At 43.9% G+C, this 23950-nt stretch overlaps 3 protein-coding genes, 1 long non-coding RNA gene and 1 pseudogene across 6 annotated transcripts in view; 4 read left to right on the forward strand and 1 right to left on the reverse strand.

The window, feature by feature from the left end:
• The window catches only part of LOC149302056 (mucosal pentraxin-like), a 28986-nt gene extending 9957 nt beyond the window's left edge, over positions 1 to 19029 (forward strand). The window contains exons 2-3 of the mRNA XM_089483455.1: positions 15731 to 15872; positions 17538 to 19029. Of these exons, the coding sequence (XP_089339581.1) occupies positions 15731 to 15872; positions 17538 to 18169 (774 nt within the window). The 3' untranslated portion in view covers positions 18170 to 19029. The remainder of the gene's footprint in view (positions 1 to 15730; positions 15873 to 17537) is intronic.
• LOC149302057 (serum amyloid P-component-like) lies at positions 6561 to 9609 on the forward strand. The gene is made up of 2 exons (XM_089483459.1): positions 6561 to 6823; positions 8340 to 9609. Exons 1-2 carry the CDS (start codon positions 6760 to 6762, stop codon positions 8942 to 8944), a joined length of 669 nt encoding a protein of 222 aa, XP_089339585.1. The 5' UTR covers positions 6561 to 6759; the 3' UTR covers positions 8945 to 9609.
• On the reverse strand, positions 6724 to 17566 carry LOC149302058 (uncharacterized). 2 transcript variants are annotated; one of them, XR_016272157.1, is made up of 3 exons: positions 17477 to 17566; positions 15749 to 15889; positions 6724 to 6811 (listed from the first exon to the last, which is right to left on the reverse strand). It is a non-coding gene; the product is annotated as an uncharacterized LOC149302058 (long non-coding RNA). The 2 variants fall into 2 exon arrangements; XR_016272156.1 differs by having other exon boundaries at positions 17366 to 17565.
• A 1907-nt stretch (positions 19030 to 20936) lies between the features above and the next one.
• On the forward strand, positions 20937 to 21561 carry LOC149302059 (serum amyloid P-component pseudogene; annotated as a pseudogene).
• Positions 21203 to 23619, forward strand: LOC149302060 (mucosal pentraxin-like). Of its 2 annotated transcripts, none has more exons than XM_089483456.1 (3): positions 21203 to 21220; positions 22234 to 22319; positions 22820 to 23619. In XM_089483456.1, exons 2-3 carry the CDS (start codon positions 22250 to 22252, stop codon positions 23425 to 23427), a joined length of 678 nt encoding a protein of 225 aa, XP_089339582.1. In that variant the 5' UTR covers positions 21203 to 21220; positions 22234 to 22249; the 3' UTR covers positions 23428 to 23619. The 2 variants fall into 2 exon arrangements, with proteins under 2 accessions (XP_089339582.1, XP_089339583.1); XM_089483457.1 differs by lacking the exon at positions 21203 to 21220 and adding an exon at positions 21796 to 21902.
• Positions 23620 to 23950: the final 331 nt, after the last annotated feature.

The raw sequence follows: 23950 nt of genomic DNA on the forward strand, positions 1-23950 counted from the left end.
GTCGAGTAGATCCATCGATTCGGATTGCACACCGATTTATTTGTAAGTGGGAATGAGGCCCATCTTAGAAGTAACTTACACTTCTGAAGTTACTACTGGAGCAAAGGAGAAGGTGTTAAGAAGGGACATGAAGGGCAACCCAAGTATGATCTTGATGCTCTGGACATCTGACAGTTGAGGCACGGGATCATAATAATACTATCCCCCGAGTCGTCCATCTTTGTAGCCTATCTTTGCACCTTTATCCTTAAAAACCAGACAGGGAAGAAGCGAGAGCGGTGACTGATCACAGCTCAGCCATTTATCTCTCCAGATGAAGTCAAAAGGGAGAGGAGGATTATGCACATTCTCTCTCTCTCTCTCTCTTTTCTGACAAGTAGATATCAACGTCACGTCAATGGCTCAGCCAGGGAGGATTATGGACAATACATGCGTGTGTCGTTTCCTCTTCCCCGGGGACTGAGTCTACCTTTCCTGACAGGTGACTGAAAAGTGCGGGCAATGAGGGCTCCGAACGGGCGGGCAACATGCCTCCTCTTTTAACAACTTGTCAGCTGCCTTGTCAGGCATGAAAGAGCAAATGGTGCCGAGATGGGGAGGGGAGGGAGATAGATAGATAGATAGATAGATAGATAGATAGATAGATAGATAGATAGACAGACAGACAGACAGACAGACAGACAGACAGACAGACAGACAGAAGAAGGACCCAACAATGGCGAAGGAAAATCTCTGGCCGATTGGTAGCAAGGACCAAATGGATGCAACCAGGAAAGATGTTAGGGAAGGGTGACCAGACGTCCTGCTATTCCAGGACATGTCCGATGATGATGATGATGATGATGATGATGATGATGATGACGACGACGACGTCAAAGGCTTTCATGGCCGGCATCCATAGATTTTACTGGGTTTTTTGGGTTATGTGGCTATGTTCCAGAAGAGTTTATTTCTGACGTTTCACCTGCATCTGTGGCTGGCATTTTCAGAGAATGCTGGCATGGAAGAGAGTGGTGTGTGTGTGTGTGTGTGTGTGTGTGTGTGTGTGTGTGTGTGTGTAAACACACACACACACACACACACACACATACTGTGTGACCCTGGGTAGGGAGGAGTGTGTGTGTGAGTGTGTGTGTGTATTATTAATAATATATACCCAACTCTCTTCCATGCCAGCATTCTCTGAAGATGCCAAAGCCACAGATGCTGGCGAAACGTCAGGAATAAACTCTTCTAGAACATGGCCTATAGTCCAAAAAACCACAAAAATCTATTATTATTATTATTATTATTATTATTTCTTTAGAAATGCTCTCTGTGCAGCTGAGTCCTACATTGCAACCTCCTGTCCGGGAGGATCTCCAAAACGGCCTCCATTTGGAGCATGACTTAAGAAGCATGCATTTACATTCATAGGAGTTTCTCACACGAAAGAAATCGAGCATTTATCCCGTGAACATCCCAGGAAAATATCGTAATCATGTGCAACGATTTCACACGGCGTCGCACAAAACCCACCATTAAAGTGGTCACAAAGAAGCATTAACACACATCGTTTGACTTTCGGGATTTCAGCAACAATGCATTTCCTCATTCCTTCCTCCGCAGCACTTCTTACTTCACTTCAGCCATTTAGAGGTGAACTTTTCTTTCCAGGATGGCAGCAGCTTTGGTTAAAATCCAATATTTTGTAGGGCTGAAGATTGGAGAGCTGAAGGCATTGCTAAAGTTCAATGTGTTTTACAAGCTGAACTGATACAGCTAAAGCAAGCGCCATTGTGCGCAATGGAGCATCCTTCCTGCAAAACTGTGTACAGGATTGCGATCATGGTCCATAAACCTAATTGAGAGATGTTGTCAAGTGTTTGTTTATGTTGCTTCGGCTCTCTATGTATTGTAATGGCTTTTCCAACCGGAATATTAGCTCCTATTAATATAAATAATAGGAAAACATCTATCTGTCTATCTCTCTCTCTCTCTATTCATCTATAGATCCATCAAAACTTTAAAGGTTATAGTTCCAAGCATCCCAAAGCAATCAGTATATATAGTTTTAATTTGTAAGGATTTCTTTGACTTGGATTCTACAGAATAAAGCTACTTGCAATGGTGTGTGTATATATATATATATATATATATATATATATATATATATATAATATATATCCATTAATGCAAGACGGTATCCAGAACTTATTATTTTTATCATTATTTTATTTACTTATATCCCAATGTTTCCCCAGTATAGGGACTCAAGATGGAAGAACCCCAAATGGAAATTGCTATGTCTCCCATAGCAAGCCATTGCAAAATCTGCATTACTACAAAACATCCAAGGCTTTCTGCTCCGTTGACGTTTAATAGGATCTGAGCCTTTTCCTCCCAGGGTCTCAAAAGTAACTAGTTACTGTTAGTTACCTTTACAGACATATAAGCATTTTCAATTTATCAGCATGACGCACAGCATGCTCCAGCTCTTGAAGCAGCAGTGTTCCTCCGAAGCTAGATTTCGGAGCTGTGGTTCCCAAGCTTTCATCCTCCAGATGTTTCGGACTTCAGCTCCCAGAAATCCTAGCTAATAACCAGGAGTTCTGGGACCCGAAGTCCAAAACATCTGGAGGACCAAACCATTGTTTTGGAGGAAAGAACTGGCAAAACCATGTCTGAGTATTGCTTAAGAAGACCCTGTGAAATCCATGGAGCCACCCTAAGTCCGCAAGCAAACTGGAAGGCACACACAAACACATATATACACATCTATGCAACTGCAATTATTCTAAGCCGCAAAGGAATGTAGTTATATGTCAGTTATAAATTTATTCCATGCAATTAGCTATTTGAAACCAGTTGCTTGCAAGCTCTGATCTCTGTCTCTCTTGTATATGTGGGTATCTTTGCTTCGTATCTATGTCCAAAGATAGAGATATATCGCCTCTGCGTGTCACTTTGCGTTCACCCGACGGACGTGGCTAGAGTGGCTGTCATGTTTATTTTAATTCACCTTTTAAAAAAAGGATTTATAATTCATGGAGAGTAAATAATTCAGTCGCATTCATAATTCATGGAGAGTAAAGCCTGGCATAGAAGTGTTAGAAGAGACCCCTAAGGGCCAATCCAACCTCCACCAATGCAGGAGTACACAAAGCCGATCCATCCTGAGTCCCACTCCTGGAAAAAGAGCGGGATACAAATACATATCATCATCATCATCATCATCATCATCATCATCATCATCATCATCATCCTCTGTTTCAAAACCTCCAAAAAAGAAGGCTCCACCATTCTCCAAGCCAACATCTTCCACTGTCCAACAACTCTTGCCATCAAAAACGTCTTCCTAACGTTTAGGTGGAATCTCTTTTCAATCCATTGCTCCATGCTCATTGTCAATCCATTGTCAATCCAATCCAAGTTTGAATCCATTGCTCTGTGTCCAAGTCTCTGGAGCAGCAGAAAACAAGCTTGATCCTTGTATGACATCCCTTCAAATATTTAAACAGGGCTATCATATCACCTCTTCACCTTCTCTTCTCATAGAATCATAGAGTTGGAAGAGACCACAAGGGCCATCCAGTCCAACCCCATTATGCCATGCAGGAATTCTCGGTCAATGCATCCCCGACAGATGGCCATCCAGCCTCTGCTTAAAGACCTCCAAGGAGGCCTTCCTCCCTAAGCCGCTATTAATAGTGTGATGCGGCAGCTAAAAAAGCCAACGTGATTCTAGGCTGCATCAATAGAAGTATAGTGTCTACATCAAGGGAAGTCATGGTGCCACTCTGTCCTGCTTTGGTCAGGCCTCACCTGGAATATAGTGTCCAGTTGTGGGCACCACAATTCAAGAAGGATGTTGAGAAGCTGGAGCATGTCCAGAGGAGGGCAGCTAAAATGGTGAAGGGTCTGGAAACTGAGGAAAGACGCAGGGAGGTGGGTATGTTTAGCCTGGAGAAGAGAAGGATGGAGGTGATATGATAAATTGGTTAGCAAAGACTCAGGGTTGTAAAGGGGATAATAGTCATCCCTCCATATATGCGGACTTGGAGTCCACAGTCTCACTCTTAAAGGAGCGATGAGCTGCTATCTTTAAAATGGGTGTGCACACCTATGCACAACCCCACACAGCCCCATGTGCGCACCATGGGGGCGCACTTCATTATTCCCTATGGCACTCACATTTGTGTGAGTCGCCATTTTCACGCTGGGGGGGGGGGGGTCCGTTAAGGATCCTCACGAATTGGGAGGGGTGACTGTATGTATCTATCCCAAAGCTATATTTCTCAGGGGTTTGTTATCCAGGGTAACAAAATCAATGGAGGCTCAAGGCCCATTAAATACAACAGCACAGCAAAATGGTTACCCTTATCAGCTGGCATTTGGTTCCAGAATCCCCAGTGGATAACAAAATCCGTGGATGCTCAAGTCCCATTAAACACAATGGAGGTCAAATGGTGTCCCTTATATAAAATGGCCAAATCAAGCTTTGCTTTTTGGAAGTTTTATACATTTTTTGACTACGTTCAAGCCGTGGAGGCTTGAATCCGTGAATAAAGAATCCATGGGTGCGGAGGGCTGACTGTATATAAATATCTTTAAACCCTGGATACTCGAATTGGTGGATAAAGCATCCGTGGACCAACTGTATTTGTTGTTTTCACCTCCAGATGTGATAACAGTTTTTGCCTTTCTTTGCACATGCAACGCATGACCCGGAGAGGGACCGCTGATGATGCCAAGCGGACGCCTTGTTGCAAAAGCCGCTTGGAAGTGCAACCTGAGGGCATTGCCGCCATCATCCCTCGGCCCAACGCTCCCTGAACAAGCATCTTCTACCACTCCGGAGCCCAGGGAACTCATTTGCAAGGTTTCCAATCCATCCCCTACTGTCATGGAGGCGATTAAAGCTCCCCGAGGGCCCATTGATGGGAAATGGGAACCATAAGCTCCTCTGGCTTCCAAATTAGAGAGGAAAGTTAATAACACGGGAGAAGCTCTCCAAGCTATTAGCGCGGGGGGGGGGGGGGATATATATATATACCACAACTTAAATCAAGCACCGGAGGACTCTGAGCAGTCCTCCTCATTTATTCAGAGAGGTGGGTGGCATTTGAGTCCTCATCTGGAAGATGCGCGCACTCAGGAGGTGTTGCTGGGAGTGCAGAATAAGCAGGACAAGCGCAAACGGAAAGCTGTTATTACCCATAAAAGAAAGGGGGGATGAAAGCATAGAGACAGAGTGGGTTGCTTATGCGCCAGCCTTGAACAGGTAAGGGGAGAAATGACAAGTCTCATGCGCAAGACTCTCATTATCGCAGCAAGGATTATTGTCTGGTCTTCTCCATCACTACCACAACCGCCACCCGCCTCAATCGCCGAACTTCTTCTCCTGCCTCATAGATGCTAAATGGATCATAACCGTATACTTTCTAAACCAAAAAGCCATTCATCAGAATCCTATTAAAGTCACTCCATGCTCTCAGGGGCTCTTCCAGGTCTTTGAGCGTCCAAACCAAGGCATACTCTGCATCTATAGATATCATATACAGTCAGCCCTCCTCATCCACGGATTATTTCATCCAGAGATTCAAGCATCCAGGGCTTGTAAACACTTTAAGAATATACAAATCCCCAAAGGCAAAGCTTGGTTTTGCCCTTTTATCTAAGGGATACCGTTTTACTATGCCATTATGTTTAATGGGACTCGAGCATCCACGGATTTTGGTATCTACAGGAATGTCCTGGAACCAAACCCCAGTGGATACCAAGGCCCCATTGTAATATATAATACAACACGCACATGGTGTTGTTGTGCGCCAGGGCAATGCAGTCCAAGACGCATCTTTTCAGACATCGCACTTACGGTTGGAAGCGTCAGAATCTGGATGTTGGACTATGAGTCTGGAGACCAGGGTTCGAGTCCCAGCAAGGTCACCATTGGGTGACCTTAGGCAAGTCGCATTCTCTCAGCCTCAGGGTGCTATAGATTATTAATTATTGATCATTTTAAAACCAGAATTGTAACCAGAAACCAGCAGAGAGACCAAGAAGTCGATTGGAAAGAAACATAGTTTATTTAGCTGCAGCAGAGGAAATTCACATTCCAAATTCTGGGACCACGATTCTAAAACAAACCAAGTTTCTATGGTATTTTGAACAAAGGAAACTACAAATCACGTTTTCATGGGTTACATCGAATTAAACATTGACACACCTGTATACTCATTGGATATCCTAGCATAGGTCTCTATCTATATCCTTTATCAATATGTTTTGCTTTACTGTCCTTAAACTGTTTATGCAGCGCTTCCTTTTATTTGGGCGAGCAACTTAAAATCTGGAGCCATTTCCAAACGGTTTCCATCCCAAAGCAGAGACTTTGGCATGACCTGAAGCCGTCATCCTGACAAACTTTGCCCTTGATTCATTTCAGTACTATAACTTTCAACTCCTGAACATAAGTGAAACATAAGTGAAAATGGAGCAAGATCCCCAAGTTTTGCAAGTCTGTGCAAAGCTGAACTTTGCAACTGATCCTATAGAGAGGAAGGCGTTAAAAAATCTTCTCTCCTCTGCGATGTTTTGAAATTTGAGAAGCGATCGCCCAACAGCAAATGAGGGCAGGCTGGTTTTCTTTTCTTGCTGCGAGGATAAATTTAGACACAGCCCAAGAGTTGGTGTTTGTTTGAGAAGTAGCTCTAGAACCAGCTTTGCTTCTTCTTCTCCTTCCCAGGATCTATACTTCCTTCTAAACTTTGCTTGAAGATGGAGCTGGTCTGGATTTGTCTCCTCATCTTCGCCAGTCTATCAGAGACCTCTAGCCAAGAAGGTTAGTAATGTACAGTTATCTTATGCTCAAAGGGGCAGAGAAGGCGAGATTGCATTACATTCTTAATCTGGGATTATAACCTCAGAATTCACCTGTGTTTAGGAAGCTATGAAATCGCACGAAAGGGCATCTCTGCACATGCACAGAGTATATATACCTTTCATCACTTAGACTTATTTCTAGACTTATACATGAGTATATACAGTAATACAGTCCCAGGGGAAATCGCAGGGTATGAGCCCTTTGAATTAATTTCTTGCTTGGGGCAGAAGAGAGGACCCTTCACTATCTTGGTAAGGAATCAATTCTACTGTTAAGAAACTGGTCCTAACGGTCAACCAAAATCTACCCTCCTATAACTTAAGTCCAGTGCTATCTCCCCGAACGGTAGCAAAAAACAGACGAGTTCCCTCACTGGTAGCCATGTATGAGAAATTGTCCTTATCGCTGTGATCCCGACACATGCATCGGGTCATCATCATCATAATAATAATTAAAATCATGACCTCCACACATGCCCCATGCTAGATATTAACTATGAAATCTCATGTCCAGCAGAAAGGGGTGTAGGGTATCCCCAAGAAGAAATGCAGACAGCTGTGTAGACCCAGATCAACCAACTTGTTCTAGTTATTTCCATCTTAAGTGGGATGCAATGCGCATGCAGCCATAGATCCCAGCACAGTGCCTTGCAATGAGAAATTTTGTGGCCGGATTGCCGTAAATGATAAAGCTGGGTGGAAAGCAGAGCAGCCTTCCCAGGGAATGAAACATGGGGTTTGGAAACCATGAGTTATGAGGACAGACTTAGGGAACTGGGTACGTTCAGCCTGGAGCAGAGATGGTTATGAGAGATACGACAGCCCTCTTTAAGTATTTGAGGGGGTGTCTCACTGAGGATGGAGCAAGCTTGTTTTCTGCTGCTCCCGAAAACAGGACATGGAGCAATGCATGCAACCTCCAGGAAAAGCGATTCCACCTCAAAATTAGGAGGAAATTCCTGACAGTAAGAGCTGTTTGACAGTGGAATACACTCCCTTGGAGGATGGTGAAGTCTCCTTCTTTGGAGGCCTTTAAACAGAGGCTGGATGGCTGTCTTTCAGGGGGTGCTTTGATTGAGAGTTCCTACATGGCAGAATGGGGTTGGACTGGTTGGCCCTTGTGGTCTCTTCCAACTATTGCCCCATACAGACAGGCCAAAATAAAGCTGCTTTGAGTCACTTTGGAAGTATGCTGTTTCAATGATGCATGCGTCCTAAGAGTTTGGAAGCCATGCCAAAGCCACGATCTGGACTGGAGTGCAGCTTTGGCGCAGCTTCCGGACTCTTAGGATGCATGCATCCTTTAAACAGCATACCTCCAAAGTGACCTGAAGGCAGCTTTATTTTGGCCTGTCTGTATGGGGCCTTTGATTCTATGATGGTAACATCCTCTTTTACTTCCCCCCTTCCTTCCTTCCTTCCTTCCTTCCTTCCTTCCTTCCTTCCTTCCCTACCTCCCCCTGGTCTCCTCACAGATCTTTCTAGGAAGGTTTTCGTGTTCCATAATGAACCTAGTGACGCCTACGTCGTCCTCAAACCGCTACCTAAGGAGCCACTTCACAACTTCACGGTGTGCCTGAGATCCTACACCGACCTGACTCGGCCCTACGGCCTCTTCTCCTACGCCACCAAATCCGAAGACAACGAGATCCTGATTTTCAAGCCCAAGCCAGGAGAGTATCGCGTCTACGTTGGCGGTGAACACCTGTCCTTCAAAGTCCCGGAAGATACCCTCGACTGGGAACACGTCTGTTTTGGGTGGGAATCAGCCACCGGTATTGCCGAGTTCTGGCTGAACGGGAAGCCTTGGCCAAGGAAAGGGTTGAAGAAAGGGTACACCGTTGACGCCGGAGCATTCATTGTCCTGGGTCAAGAGCAAGACCATTACGGGGGGGGCTATGACTCGTACAACTCCTTCTCCGGAGAGATGACCGATGTGTACATGTGGGAATTCCTCCTCTCGCCACACAAGATGAGGTCAGCCTACCAGGATTTGCAACTTCCCCGTTGCGCTTTGGGTTGGAAGAATCTGGAGTACGAAATCAAGGGCGACGTAGTAGTGAAGGGCAGGCTGAGATAAATAGAATTTGTAGTCTGAAGATCCAGCCTTGCAAATAGAGTTACTGGCTTCTCCGGCTCCGTCCTTGCTGTCTTTCCGGCAACAAGTTAAAAACATTTTGCAGAAACTGGAAAGATCAAAATCCTTTGCTGAGATTCTGTAATGTAGATGTTTGCCTATGGATTACCAGGCCTTTACAAATGGTTGAGTTTGAAGTTGTTACGGGTCTGTATATAGTTTTAGTTTTTATTGGCCTCATTCCCACTTACACATAAATCAGTTTGCGATCCGAATCAATGGATTGATTCGATAGCGGAGTGTGGTTCATACTACATTTGCCCCCGTTGCATTTCCCCCCCTGTAAAATAACCCACTTTTGCTTCACATTCACGAATGAATTGATTCAAAATGGAGCCGCTCCAGCTGGTCAAAAGGCAAATTTCAATCGATTCTGATCTGCATCTGGTTCACACTTGAGTGGAATCGATTTATCCAAAAAGATGCGGGTTAAATGGGTCTAATGCATTGCCTCCCTCTCCAAATCACTTAAGCAATTCGGTTCAAATGAAAACCATGGTCATTTAAACCGGTTCAAACCAATTTGCAATCCAGTTTAAAAGGTCATTGTTTTAATGTCTTTTCATATTTTTAATTGTTTTAATATACACCGTTTTTAGTCACCTTTATCTTCCTCGTTGTATTTTATTCTTTGCGTGAGCAGTGTGCTTTAATGCTGGGTTACTTTAATTTTATTTTACTTGCTCACTTTTGTAAAAATCAAATCAAATCAGCATTTGTTGCACTAGCCGACGGCCATGAAAACACACCCAGCCTTTAAAACAAAAGACACAAGAGTAGAAAGGTGAAAAAGATATATAGGCCCGTTACAAACGGGCCATATAGTATGTGCAGAGCGCGTACTAGGGTTAGGAAGGGGTGGTGCTTCCGCATCCCCCTAATCCTAGTACGCACTCTGCGTGCACAAAATGGCAGCGGCCGTTCCATTCAAGACACTTTTATTAGGCGTGCCCAAAAAGTGCAATAATTTTTGTGCAAGGTTTAAAGACCAAAGTCAAGAAAAGATGATTCTGTTGAGGGCATGACGATGACCTTAAAATCCTCTAGCCGGCTTGTTGCATCAGTGTCTTTGGGAAGGAAAGGTTGGCACACTATTGAATCAGGCACATCGGGTTACAGCCTTATGATCTTGCTGGCCATAGGAAAGTCCAAAGGCACTGGACTTTAATGCACAATCCATTTCAGTGCACAAAATCTATGCTGATGATACTGAGGATGCGTGACAGTGTTAAATTGTCCACAACTGTAGCAATTTCACCATGCGCCTATTTTTTCAACTCACTTGGTTTTTGCATTTATGTGGATATCTGCATCTGTAGCTATACTGCATAAACTCATGCATACATCTAGAAATGTAGGTTAAAAATAGACCCCAAAACCCTGAGTCGACTTATCCATGGGTCAATGTAAGAACTGTATTTTAACTCAATTGTGTGTGTGTGGCTGTATGTATGTATGTATGTATGTATGTATATGGGGTGAAAGGTAAGAGTTTAATCTGCCCTGGAAGTACTGACCCCCCCTTCCACTCCCTCATCTATCCAGCCTTTAGTATGAGAACAAATACCATTAAAGTAGTCACAAAGAAACATTAATGCACATTGTTTTACTTTCTGGATTTCATCAACAATGCATTTTCGATAGCACTTCATTTGCGCAACTGCATGTGATAATTTTCGCACAAGTACTTGTCATTTGTGCTTTATTTGCAGGATGATTTAAATGTGCTTTAATCTCTCTTTAATGCTGAAATTGGTTCTGGTGTGATAAACTCCTATGTCTCTGGAAACCTGGGTTTGAATCCCAGCTCTGCCATGGAAACCCACTGGGTGACCTTAGGCAATAGCAATAGCATTTACATTTCTATGGGGTTTATAATCTGCAAACCAATTGCCCCCAACCAGCTGGGGACTCATTTTACCAACCTACGAAATGGTGGAAGGCTGAGTCAACCTTGGAGCCCTGGGATCGAACTCACAACCTTGTGGTTGCATTTAACCACTGTGCCACCGGTGCTTCTTGGGCAAGTCACACTCTCTCAGCCTCAGAGGATGGCAATGGCAAACCCCCTCTGAAGAAACGTGCCAAGAAAACCCCAGTATAGGGCCAGCTTAGGGTCTCCATAAACTCAGAAACAACTTAAAGGCACACAAGAACCACAACAAAGCAATGGAAAGAGAGTGAGTCTATTCAGCCTGTACAGCACTGCCATCTCCTGTCCAGATTAACAGAGGAAAAACAAGACCCGACTTCGTTAAAAGGCAAGCAAGAACGGCCATAGGTTGTTGCTTTTCCGCTTATGATGCTCTCTCTTTATCGAAACAGACCCATTTGTCTGGCCTTGAAGGACACTTTGACTCTGAGATGGCTTGTATTCCAGGTTGCTGAAGGCTGCATCCATGGCTTTCTCTTTTCTCATTTTATTGTCTTAACAATAAAATGCGTAGAAGAAAGAGCAACAAGCCCATAGTCAGATTCAGGGCCAGGTAGAAACTTGAAACTTGTTGTTATTATTAATATTATTATTATTATTATTTTCTTATATCCCACCTTTCTCCCAATATAGAGACTCAAGGCTGTTGTTGTGAACCTTCAAGTTGTTTCTGACTCATGGCGACCCTAAAGTGAACCTACAATAGGGTTTCCTTGGCAAGGTTTGTTCAGAGGAAGTTTGCCATTGCCTTCCCCTGAGGCTGAGAGAGTGCAACTTGCCCAACGTCTCCCAGTAGGCTTCATGGCCAAACTGGGAATCGAACCCCCATTTCCAGAGCCGTAGTCCAACACTCAAACCACTACACAACACTGTCCCCTGATTCTCCACCTTTATTCTCCATCGCCATGATATAGGACTATTCTATCTGGAGCTGTATTCTTTGGAGAAAGAGAAGATGACCCTTGATGCCCATGGATGATAGTCCATACATTCAGATTTCTTATAACTTATTTGCTTCCTGTTCAAAAATCGGGTTTCCCAATGGTCCGACCCGATCGAGTCAAAGAACAGAGCGGCATTTTTTCCTCCTGCTATTTGAATATCCCAAAGCGTCACAAAGGGATTTCTCAGCACAATAATTCCTCTCCAACGCTTCGGCCTCTTCGCATCTATGCCTTCCGCGGAAGACACATTTTCTGTAGGGACACATGTGCTTTTCTCGACACAATAAATCTCCTGCGATGCTTTGAGAGGTTCAAATGCAGAGGGAATTACTGTATGTGGGAAAATATTCATATCCTCCTACAACAGAGAGACAAATTTGTCTTGGCGATAGTTGAGGGTTTCCATACAGATCTCCGCTTGGAAGCGTCTTTCTATAAAGTTGCCGTTTGGATATTCTCACTTTTCCTTTTCCTGGTTATTCTTGGCTTTGTCTCACTCTTTCCATTGACTCAAACACATGTTTGTTCGGCCGCACAAGTCAACATTTCAGCTTGGCTGCACCCAATTTTTGGTAGCAACTCAATAGGACACCCGGCTTCTTGGACGTCCAACTCGGAAGAGGAGACGGAGGAAAGGATTTCTAGATTGTTCACTGGAGAACAAACTGAAATAGAGGAGAGAATGGATCCCGGAACCGAATGGGGAATTCCTTCCTTGATGAAATTAATGCTCCGTTGCCACAACGTCTCTGCATTTTCAAACTTTGGGCAAATCGATCCCCTGCGGAGTTCCACAGTATATAAATATACTGTTTTATTACCTTCCTTTCTGCTGATAATCGCTGCCGGTTTTATTATTTTAACCTTTTTGCAGTATTCCCTGCTAAAACGGGAGGAAAAAATATGCATGCGTAAAGGCATGCATTAGAGGAAATGAAAAATGAAAAGCTGGGTAGGGTAGAGAGAGATGCATAGCTGCATATGAAACACGCATAATTGCGCATGAAAAACTGCATGCATTAGGCGGGGAAAGTGTGCACAAAAGAATAAGCGGGCACATATTAGGGAAAGACAGTGCAAATATATGATTTGGGGAAAGCCAGCATGGCTTAGTGGTTTGAGAGTTGGGCTGAGACTCTGCGATCCCCACATGGCCATGAAACCCTAGTCTTCTTCTGATATCTTGACTTCAGTTTCCTTCCTGATCGATGATTGATCCAAGTATGGGAACACTTTTACTCTTTCAATCTCCTCATTGCCTAGGTTGAGTTTGTATAGATCCCCTGTGGTTATTAAAACACAAACACAAGGCGATAGGGAAAACCTCCACGTTTCGTTGGTGATCTTCGATTTCAGACACATTTAAGATGGATTAGGAGAAGAAAGAGAGCTTTGTTACAGATAACAGCCACCCTTTCTTTCAGGTAAATCTACTTTGGAGGCCAGCACAAGCTCAGTGGATATAACATCCAGTCTAGGCATCGTGTTTCTTAGTCTTGAAACCAAGGGCATGTCATGGGTTGCCACACATTGTCTTCTCCCATCTAGTGTTGATCAGAGCCATCCCAAGGTGTTTTGCTGCCTGTAGCAAAGGATAGCAGTTATCTCCTTCCCTGTTCCATTAACAAATGCCAATAGGACGGTCATAGAATTGTAGAATCATAGAGTTGGAAGAGACCTCAAGGGCCATCCAGTCCAACCTCCTGCCATGCAGGAATACAGAATCAAAGCATGCCTGACAGATGGCCGTCTAGTCTCCAAAGAAGGAGACTCCACCACTCTCCAAGGGAGTGTCTTCCACTGTTGAACAGCTCTTTCCATCAGGACGTTCTTCCTAATGTTGAGGTGGAATCTCTTTCCCTGCAGTTTGCATCCATTGCTTCATGTCCTGTTCTCTGGAGCAGCAGAAAGCAAGCTTGCTCCATCCTCAATAGGGCATCCGTGCAAATATTTAAGCAGGGCTATCATATCACCTCTCAACCGTCTTTTCCCCAGGCTAAACTCCCCAGTTCCCTAAGCCTCTCCTCATAGGGCTTTATGGTTTCCAGACCTTTCACCATTTTGGTCACCCTCCTTTGGACACGCTCCAGCTTCTCAACATCCTTCTCGAACTGTGGTGCTCAGAACTGGACACAATATTCCAGGTGAGGCCTTGATCTACCAGTAGTTCCCAAACTTTGGCCTTCCAAACATTTTGGACTTCACTTCCCAGAATTCCTGACTGTTGACCAAGCTGGCTAGGGCTCCTGGGAGTTGAAGTCCAAGGTATCTGGAAGGCCAAAGTTTGGGAATCACTTAGATGCTATACACCTATTGAAGCCAATAAAGAAGTTTCCTCCATCGCATCTGAGGCGACAGGCTAGTTTAGGTACAAGAGTCTCTGAAGGAAAACACTGGGGATGATGTGAAGTCGAAGGCTTTCATGGCTGGCATCCATAGTTTTTTGTGGGATTTTCAGGCTATCATGGGAATCATTCCTCCTTACCCAGGGTCACACAGTATATATATCCAACTCCCTTCCATACCAGCATTCTCTGAAGATGGAAGTGAGTGGGATACATACATACATATATATATATATATATATATATATATATATAGTGACCCCACTCTCTTCCATGCCATCATTCTCTGAAGATGCCAGCCACAAATGCTGGCGAAACGTCCGGAATAAACCCTTCTAGAACATGGCCACATAGACCGAAAACCCACAAAAGACTATCAGGGATGATGTTTGCACTGCTGCCTTGTCTTACATGAGGCTGTTGCTTGCCCTAGTAATAATAATAATAATAATAATAATAATAATAATAATAATATTTTTTTATTTATATGCCACCTTTCCCGTAGGATCAAGGCGGCTCACCACGTTAGATAAAACACAACAGTTAGGATAGACTATGGACATGGGGCTTGTTACAGGTATGTTGGCCAGATGGATTAAAAACACAGCTTTAATGGTTGAGTAGAAGAAGGAATTCCAGCAAAGGTCTTTATGGGCAAGTTACACCTGCTGGAATTCCCTCTTCTAGACAGTTAGTAAGGTATCTACATGAAAAAGGTGATACTGCTTGCCCTAGTAGTAAGGTGTCCACATGAAAAAGAGAACAAGACCCCTATGCCTTAAATAAAGGTCTAGAAGAGGGAATGCCAGCAGGTGTAACTTGCCCATAAAGTAACGTTTGCTGAAATTCCTTGTACTACACAACTATTAAAGTTACATTTTTTAAATCCATCTAGCCAACATATGTAAAACAATCCCCGTATCCATAGTCTATTCTAACTGAAGCCATTTGTGCACAGATCTTGGCAAAACCATTTCTCTTATACAAATGACGGAGCATATCATTTCTTCAATTGCTAGCAGACTAAAAGAGCCCAAGAAGCCAAGGTTCCTCTTAAAATGGGGTTTTTAAAACAAATAAAATTCAACATTTCTTTTTCTGCAAGTTAATAGATTAATAATGGGCTCCCAGACATGTCTACTTAGAAGTAGTTCAGCGGAGCTTACTCCCAGATGCGTAGTATAGCATTGCGGCATAAAACCATAAGCTACTTCCAACTACAGCTTTTTAGAACGGAAAGTTACCCGCTCTTTATTTTTGTCTTTGAAGTGGATATATTGAGTTTTTCAGACAATGTCCCTTTATCTTCATATTCTTTATTCATTAAAATCAACCTAGGAAGTCCCTCAATTCAGAACTTGAGAAAGATCACTTTTGCGCTTTAACAGATCAACAGGTAGATGATACAACTCTTGATACTACTAATCTACTTTAAGGATTATTTCCCTGGGGGTGGACTGGATGGAAATCCCTTGTTTATCCCTCCAAGTGTGAATATAAATTTCAGGAGAAGGTTTTCGCTCACCCACATCTGGAGATTCGGTGCATCCAGGAAAGACGTTTCCAGCCAAAGACATTTCGGATCATGGAGATGCTTCATATCTTCCTCCTCATTCTGGCTATCCTTTTGCAGTCTTTGGCCCAAGAAGGTGGGTACCATGTTGAGCTGTTGAAAGAAAATGAGATGTAACTGTGTTGCATGAGCAGAAAGACTGTCCATATAGCTTGAAAGGGGAGTTAGGTAATTTTGTGATCTATATATCTTCCATTAGGATTTCATGGCCAGCATCTATAGTTTTTTGTGGGTTTTTCGGGCTCTGTGGCCATGTTCTAAAAGAGTTTATTCCTGACGTTTTGCCAGCATCAGTGACTGGCATCTTCAGAGAATGCTGGCATGGAAGAGAGTCGTGTGTGTGTGTGTGTGTGTGTGTGTGTGTGTGTGTACACACACGTACACACACACACACACACACACACACATATACAGTCCTCCCTACCCAAGGTCAAACAGTGTGTGTGTGTGTGTGTGTGTGTGTGTGTGTGTGTGTGTATATATCCCACTCTCTTCCATGCCAGCATTCTCTGAAGATGGAAGTGAGTGGGATATATACATACATACAGTGTGACCCGCACTCTCTTCCATGCCAGCATTCTCTAAAGATGCCAGCCACAGATGCCATGAAACATCAGGAATAAACTCTTCTAGAACATGGACACATTGGCTGAAAACCCCCAAACACTGAAGAGGTATTCTTTCCAACCTGCGTTAGCCAAATTCAACAGGTACAATTCATGTTGTACCTATCTGCCAGTAAAGTAGAGCATAGGATGGTGTCCTAACATCACTTCTGGGGTAAGATTTAGCAACCAACTGTAAGTGGATGGAACAGGTTGAAAGAGGCATCATTTCATTTCTTAAATCAGGCATTTTAAAATATATGTTTATTTATCTTTGGCGACTTGCATGTAGGTGACCTGGCTGCAATGTCTGTCACACCATTGATCGCCAGGGTTTGTTGATCTGGCAGGTGTACCCTTCTTCCCTCACTGCCTTTACCCTCTCCTGGGCTGCATCCACACTGCGGAAATAATCCAGTTTGATACCACTTTAAACTGCCATGGCTCAATGTTGTGGGATTTTAAGAAGTGTAGTTTGGAGAAACGTTTAGCCTTCTCTGTCATAGGACTTTATCACACGGGGAAAATCGGAGGTTTAAACAGCCGATTATCCCGTGCAAAACGCGATATCGTATTTAAGATTTTCAGACACACTGTTATTAAAGAGGCAATAAACAGCAAAAAGTCATATTTGGGATTTCCCCATGAATATTTTCTGCTGTTTATTGCCTCTCTATTGCCTCTTTAATAGCGACGTGGCGTGAAAATCTTAAATGCAACATCGCGTTTCGCATGGGATAATCAGCTGTTTAAACCCCGATGTTGCCCTATTTCCCCTGTGTGATAAAGTCCATAGCGGCACAACAAACTACAGTTCCCAGACTGCCATGGCACTGAGCCAGGGCAGTTAAAGCGGTGTTAAACTGGACTATTTCTGCAGTGCGTATGCAGCCCATTCAGCCAGTTATCCAACCAGTAATTTGTCACGGTCCAAAAACATATGAAGAAGGAGAAGGATGCTCACCATTTTGCACACTTGGCAGAAGAGGAGGACCATCCCATATAGAAGAAGTGCACCGTTCTTCAGCCAAGAGTATACAATAGCATTAAAATGGCTCAGTAACATTGCACTCACAAACAGGAAGACTTCTTCTTTGTTGTTTTCCCTCCTTTTTCCTCCTCCTCTCCATCTCCAGATCTTGAAAACAAGGTGTTCATCTTCCCAGAATCATCCAACGTCAGCCACGTGGTTCTGAAGCCCTCGCCGCAACGTCCATTGACCGGCTTCACCATCTGCCTGCGATCCTACACAGACATGACCCGGGCGCACACCCTTTTCTCTTACGCCACCAAGACCAACGACAATGAGATTGTGCTCTTCAAGTCCAAACCCAACGAATACAGCCTCTACGTGGGAACCTCAGATGTACTGTTCATCCTTCCCGAAAACCTGGTTTCGAAACCTAGATGGGAGCATATATGCATGAGTTGGGAGTCAGACACCGGGCTGGTAGAGTTCTGGTTGGATGGGGAAGCTTTGCCCCGAAATGGCATGATGAAAGGGCACAATATCAGCCCCGAGGCATCCATTGTCCTTGGGCAAGATCAGGATTCCTTTGGAAGCGGGTTTGATATCAACCAATCCTTTGTAGGGGAGCTGAGGGATGTCTACATGTGGGACCGAGTGCTGTCGGATCATGAAATGTGCCTTGTCTGGGGAAATTATGTTCCTCCCAGACCTGTCATTAACTGGAGGGCACTCAATTATGTGATCAAGGATTATGTTGTCCTTAAACCTTCCCTGTCTTCTGTCTGCAGAGATGGGTAGGCTTTGCAAACGAATGGTCTAAACCAGGAATGAGAACATATAGGCTTCCAGATGTTGGTGCACTGTACACACATTATTGTTCTGGCAATGGCCATAGGTGGATCCAGGTGGTGATGGATGATAGGAGTTGCAGTCCAACAACATCTGCAGGGCCACATATTCCCCTTCTCTGGTCTAAACCTGGAATAAGCAACCTGGTCTCCCTCGGAGGTTTTGGACTTCAAGGCCTCTTAGCCTCCATCAATGGTCAATGATGTCAAAGATATAGCCATGTTAGTCTGTAGAGTCAGTATGTGGAGAGATCTTTGAGACTAAATGCATTTGGAACAACTAGACCTAAGCCTACGAAAGCTCATGCTGCCAACTTCTTTCTCTCAGTTAATAATAATGCTGATCGAATTCAAAGATATAGCCATGTTAGTCTGTAGAATCAGTATGCGGAGAGATCTTGTAGCACCTTTGGCACTCACTGAAAGAAAGAAGTTGGCAGCAGGAGCTTTCCTAGACTTAAGCCTTCTTCCTCAGATGCATTAAGTAGACTGAAGTCTATGTAAGCTAACGCTGCCAACTTCTTTCAGTGAGTCTCAAAGTGGCTACCAGATCTCTCTACATACCAATTCTACATACTAACACGGCTATATCTTCGACATCATTGACCATTGATCTCTCTAGATCAATGGTCAATGTTTGTTTGGGGTTAGAGGGACTGCAAACCAAAGCATTTGCAGGGAACCAGGTTGCTTATCTCTAATCTAAACGAAGGCAACTAAAATAATTAAATAGCTTTTGCATGATATATTACTAGATAGTGTTTTTCTCCGCCAAAATGAGAAATTCTAATTTTTCCAAAATCCATCCAAGTGGACGCTGCTATATGACAATCTACATCTAATAAAAATTGCATCTTTCATACGTTGTATTCTTGCGTTGTTGATCATTCCAAACAAAGCAATAAAAAGCTTCTTCATGCGTATCTTATCATTCTTGATCAACCAAGTTTGACTGAAAATAATAACTACTATTGGTATCAAAGAGCAATAAATTGTAGCATTTGGGGGCTTTGGGATTTGTTTGCAAGGAAGGCTACAGAAAGAAAAGCATGTAGGTTTTACTCCAACTAATTCAGGAAACTCTAATCCTGTCCTTTGCTGATTTACTTTTCAAGAAGAGGTAGCTCCCTGCTCTTGTACTTTATCTGAAGATCTATATATTAAGAATATCAACATGCATGAAGGTCAAGATCACTGCTTTATCCTGGCTTTATCTATAAGAAAGGTTTGGGGCATTATCTAGTACGAAAGCTTGGAAATCTGATTTCAAAGCCTGAAATTCTTTTTACATCTCATATTCTTCCCATCCTGAATACAAACAAATGGGGAAATGCTGGCAGCATCTTGTCCAAAGCAAACTTGGGCAAAAGCCCCGTCTGCCAGGGATGTTTGTAGTTGAGTCCGCATTCGGTGGGAATGTTGCCATCTTATCATGCCTTACCATGGCAATACATTCCCTTTCATTTAGCAACTTTTAAAGCTAGTTATTCTTTAACCCCTTTCCAGGCTTTGAAGGTCTTCTGCTAAACCCATCGTGAAACATCTTCTATCAATTGCATGTGGCTTACTTATTAACCCAGTTTTGCAGAGTTCATAACAGGGTCTTACTTATGGTCAAGAACCCACATACTATAGAGAAAGATGAGAATGATTTGAAGCTACCGCAATTCTGTTGCTCTCCTTTTTTGCGGAGTTTTGGAGACTAAAATGGAGACGCCAACGTCGGCCCTTTTGCTTCTTGTACTCATTTCCCTCTCAGGAGTCCTGTCACAGGAAAGTAAGTATTGGGGAATACACACACACACACACACACACACACACACTATTGTTGTTGTTGTTGTTGTTATTGTGTGCCTCCAGGTTAGTTTCAACTTGCGGTGGCTCTAAGGCAAACCTATCACAGGTGACCCTAAGGCAAATCTATTGCAGACATCGCTGTGTTAGTCTTTATCAGTATGCAAAGGGATCTTGTGGCACTCTTGAGACAGCGCAAAAGAAGTTGGTAGCGCAAGCTTTCCTAGACTTAGGTTTATGTCATCAGATGCGCCTAGGAGTGGAGTTGCTATTGTTCCAAACTACCCTTGAGTAAACCTTGGCTCATGACAACTGTGTGGATGAGACATCTCTAAGACCCCTTGTCCTCCATTGCTCTGCTTGGGTCCTGCAAATTCATGCTCATGGCCTCCCATATTGAGTCCATCCATCTATAATGCCATCTTCCTCTCCTTTTCCTACCCTCTACTTTTCCTGGCATTATTGTATTTTCTATTAAGTCATGCCTTCTCATGATGTGGCCAAAGTACGACAGCCTCAGCTTGATCTGTTCAAGGACCCTTCCGTTTGTCTTTTTGGTTGTCCATGGGATCCTCAGCACTCTTCTCCAGCATCACATCTCAACTGAGATGACTTTCCTTCTGTCTGCTTTCTTTACTCTCCAGCTCTCAAACCCGTACATGGTGACGGGGAGTAGTGCCATCACTTAGGAACATATCTTTGTGAGAAGGCTGTATAGCATTTCTATTACTATTCACAAAGACAGCCTGCTCCTAAGGTTCTGTTCCTAGGCACTTCACTACATGGATTTGATGAAGCAGAAAAGCTTTATGCTACCAACTTTCCCATGGATCCTGCACTCCTAATCCAACAAATGTGGAAAAGCAATAGATTCAGCGTGGTAAATATTTGCGGGTTATAGCAAATGGGTTTACTAACCTTCCCTTCCTTGCGCAGGCTTGGACGGCAAAGTGTTTGTCTTCCCCACCGTTTCGAGTGATACATTCTCCTTCATCCCGCCCGGAAGCAGCAGCTTCAGCATTTCACCCTCTGCCTCCGTTTCTTCACTGACTTGACCTGCACTTTCACCTTTGTCTCTGTGGCTTCTCAGCAACATGACAATGAGATCCTCCTGCACAAAAAAACCAATGAATATGAGCTCCGTGTGGGTGGCCAATGCATTGCCTTCCATGTCCCTGGAAACATGGATAGCACCACTAACCATTGGGTAAATATCTGTACAACCTGGGATTCAACAACGGGGATAGTTCAGCTTTGGCTTGATGGTCAACCTTTACCTAGAAAAGGGATTGCCAAAGGTCACAGGATCCCAAGGGATGTGGTGATGATGCTGGGGCAAGATCAAGATTCCTACGGGGGTTCCCTCGATGCTGGGCAGTCCTTTGTTGGCGAAATGGCCGAAGTCTACATGTGGGACACAGTGTTGCCTCCAGAACAACTCAGGAACATCAGGAGGGACACAGTACCTACTCCTTTAGTGGACTGGACAGCGCTTGATTTTGAAATCAAAGGCTACGTGTTGACGGAGCCCACCTTATAATGAAGCCTCAAGGAAGAAAAGAAGTTGCCTTTGAATTGGCCACGTCTCCAGGTTTTTGGATCCGGATAAATTGAACACAGCTCAACCAAGTCAATGGGGACAGCATGTAACCTGTTCTCATTGCCAGTCTGGGATATATGTGTGTGTATACATGGCATTTCCTATAGGCAATAAAAATGGCTTCATACACGGCTGTTGGGTGACGTTGCTTTACTAAGTGTTTTGGATTACTGTATCGTTCTGCTGTCTTCTTGCTGCCAATCGGTGTATTGGTCTCCGCTTCTTCTGCCAAATGAGAAGTTCTAATTTTTCCAGAAATCCATCCAAGTGGATGCTGCTATATGACAATGTATGTCTAATTTAAAAAATGCATCTTTCATATGTTGTATTCTGTGGGAAGGTTGCCATCTTATCATGCCTTACCATGCCAATACGATCCCCTTAATTTAGCAACTTTTAAAGCTAGTTATTCTTTAACCCCTTTCGGGACTCTGAAGGTCTTCTGCTAAATGCATCATGAAACATCTTCTATCAATTGCATGTTGCTTACTTATTAACCCAGGTTTGAAGAGTTAATAACAGGATCTTACTTATGGTCAAGAACCTACCTTCCAAAGGCTGTCGAGAAAGAAGAGAGTGATTTGAAGCTACTCCAATTCTGTCGCTCCCATTTCTTGCAGGGTTTCAGAGACTAAAATGGAGACGCCAACGTCGGCCCTTTTGCTTCTTGTACTCATTTCCCTCTCAGGAGTCCTGTCACGGCCAAGTAAGTATTGGGAAACATATATACATACACAATGTTGTTGTTGTTGTGTGCCTCCAAGTTATTTTCAACTTGTGGTGACCCCAAGGCAAACCTATCACAGGCTTTTCTCGGCAATTTCCTTCCCGTTTGCCATTGCCATCCTCGGAGGCTGAGAGAGTGTGACTTGCCCAGGGCAACCCAGTGAGTTCCGTGGCTCGGCGGATATCCAAACCCTGATCTCCAGAGTCACAGTCCAACGCTCAAATCGCTACGCCAGCTCTCAAAGTTATAGACAATATGATATATTCAATATATTAATCTGATTTTAACTGTTTTATAATGTTGTTGTTGTTTTTCTTTTTGTAATGATGCGGATTAGTCTAAGGATGGGGAAGAAGGGAATTTATGCATTGATTTATGTATGTATTTATGCATTTTATTTATGCAGCTTATGTTGTATGGTATTATTATCATCATCGCCTATAGCAAGTGGTTTTACGAACCTTCCCTTCCTTGCACAGGCTTGGATGGCAAAGTGTTTGTCTTCCCCACCGTTTCGAGCAACGCCTACGTCGTCCTTCATCCCGCCCTGAAGGAGCAGCTCCAGCACTTCACCCTCTGCCTCCGTTTCTTCACGGACCTGACGCGCTCTTTCTCCTTCATCTCGGTGGCTTCTCAGCAACACGACAACGAGATCCTCCTCTTCAAAAAACCCAGGGAATACGAGGTCTGTGTGGGCGGCCAATGCATCGACTTCCACGCACCAAGAAACACGGACAGCACTAGTAGCCATTGGGAAAACATCTGCGCAACCTGGGATTCGACGACGGGGATAGTTCAGCTTTGGCTCGATGGTCAACCTTTACCTAGGAAAGGGGTGGCCAAAGGATACAAGGTCCAAAAAGATGTGGTGATGATGCTGGGGCAAGAACAAGATTCCTATGGGGGTTCCCTCAATGCTGGGCAGTCCTTTGTTGGCGAAATGGCCGAAGTCTACATGTGGGACACGGTGTTGCCTCCAGAGCAACTCAGGAACATCAGGAGGGACACAGTACCTACTCCTTTAGTGGACTGGACAGCGCTTGATTTTGAAATCAAAGGCTACGTGTTGACGGAGCCCACCTTATAATGAAGCCTCAAGGAAGAAAAGAAGTTGCCTTTGAATTGGCCACGTCTCCAGGTTTTTGGATCCAGATAAATTGAACACAGCTCAACCAAGTCAATGGGGACAGCATGTAACCTGTTCTCATTGCCAGTCTGGGATATGTGTGTGTGTATACATGGCATTTCCTATAGGCAATAAAAATGGCTTCACACACAACTGTTGGGTGACGTTGCTTTACTATATGGATTGTTGTAACGTTCTGCTGTCTTCTGCTGCCAATGTTGTGATTGGGTTTGTGGTGCCTAGCAATAGCAACCTAAGAAGTTGTCACTGTTGTAGTGGCAAGTCTCTTCAGAGGGGCTTTGCCATTCCCATCCTCTGAGGCTGAGAAAGTGTGTGAGAAACTCTCTCTATGTACCTAGCCCTCTCTATCAGAGAGCTTTGGTGCCACAACAAGCTGCAACCCCCATCATTTCACAGCATTGAGCCATAGCAGTTAAAGTGGTGTTGAACTGGATTATTTCTGCAGTGTGGATGCAGCCAAACA

The sequence above is a fragment of the Sceloporus occidentalis genome, unplaced genomic scaffold (assembly GCF_023333645.1).
Source record: "Sceloporus occidentalis isolate IW3139 unplaced genomic scaffold, rSceOcc1.0.p SCAF_20, whole genome shotgun sequence".
NCBI classification, from domain to species: Eukaryota; Metazoa; Chordata; class Lepidosauria; order Squamata; family Phrynosomatidae; genus Sceloporus; species Sceloporus occidentalis.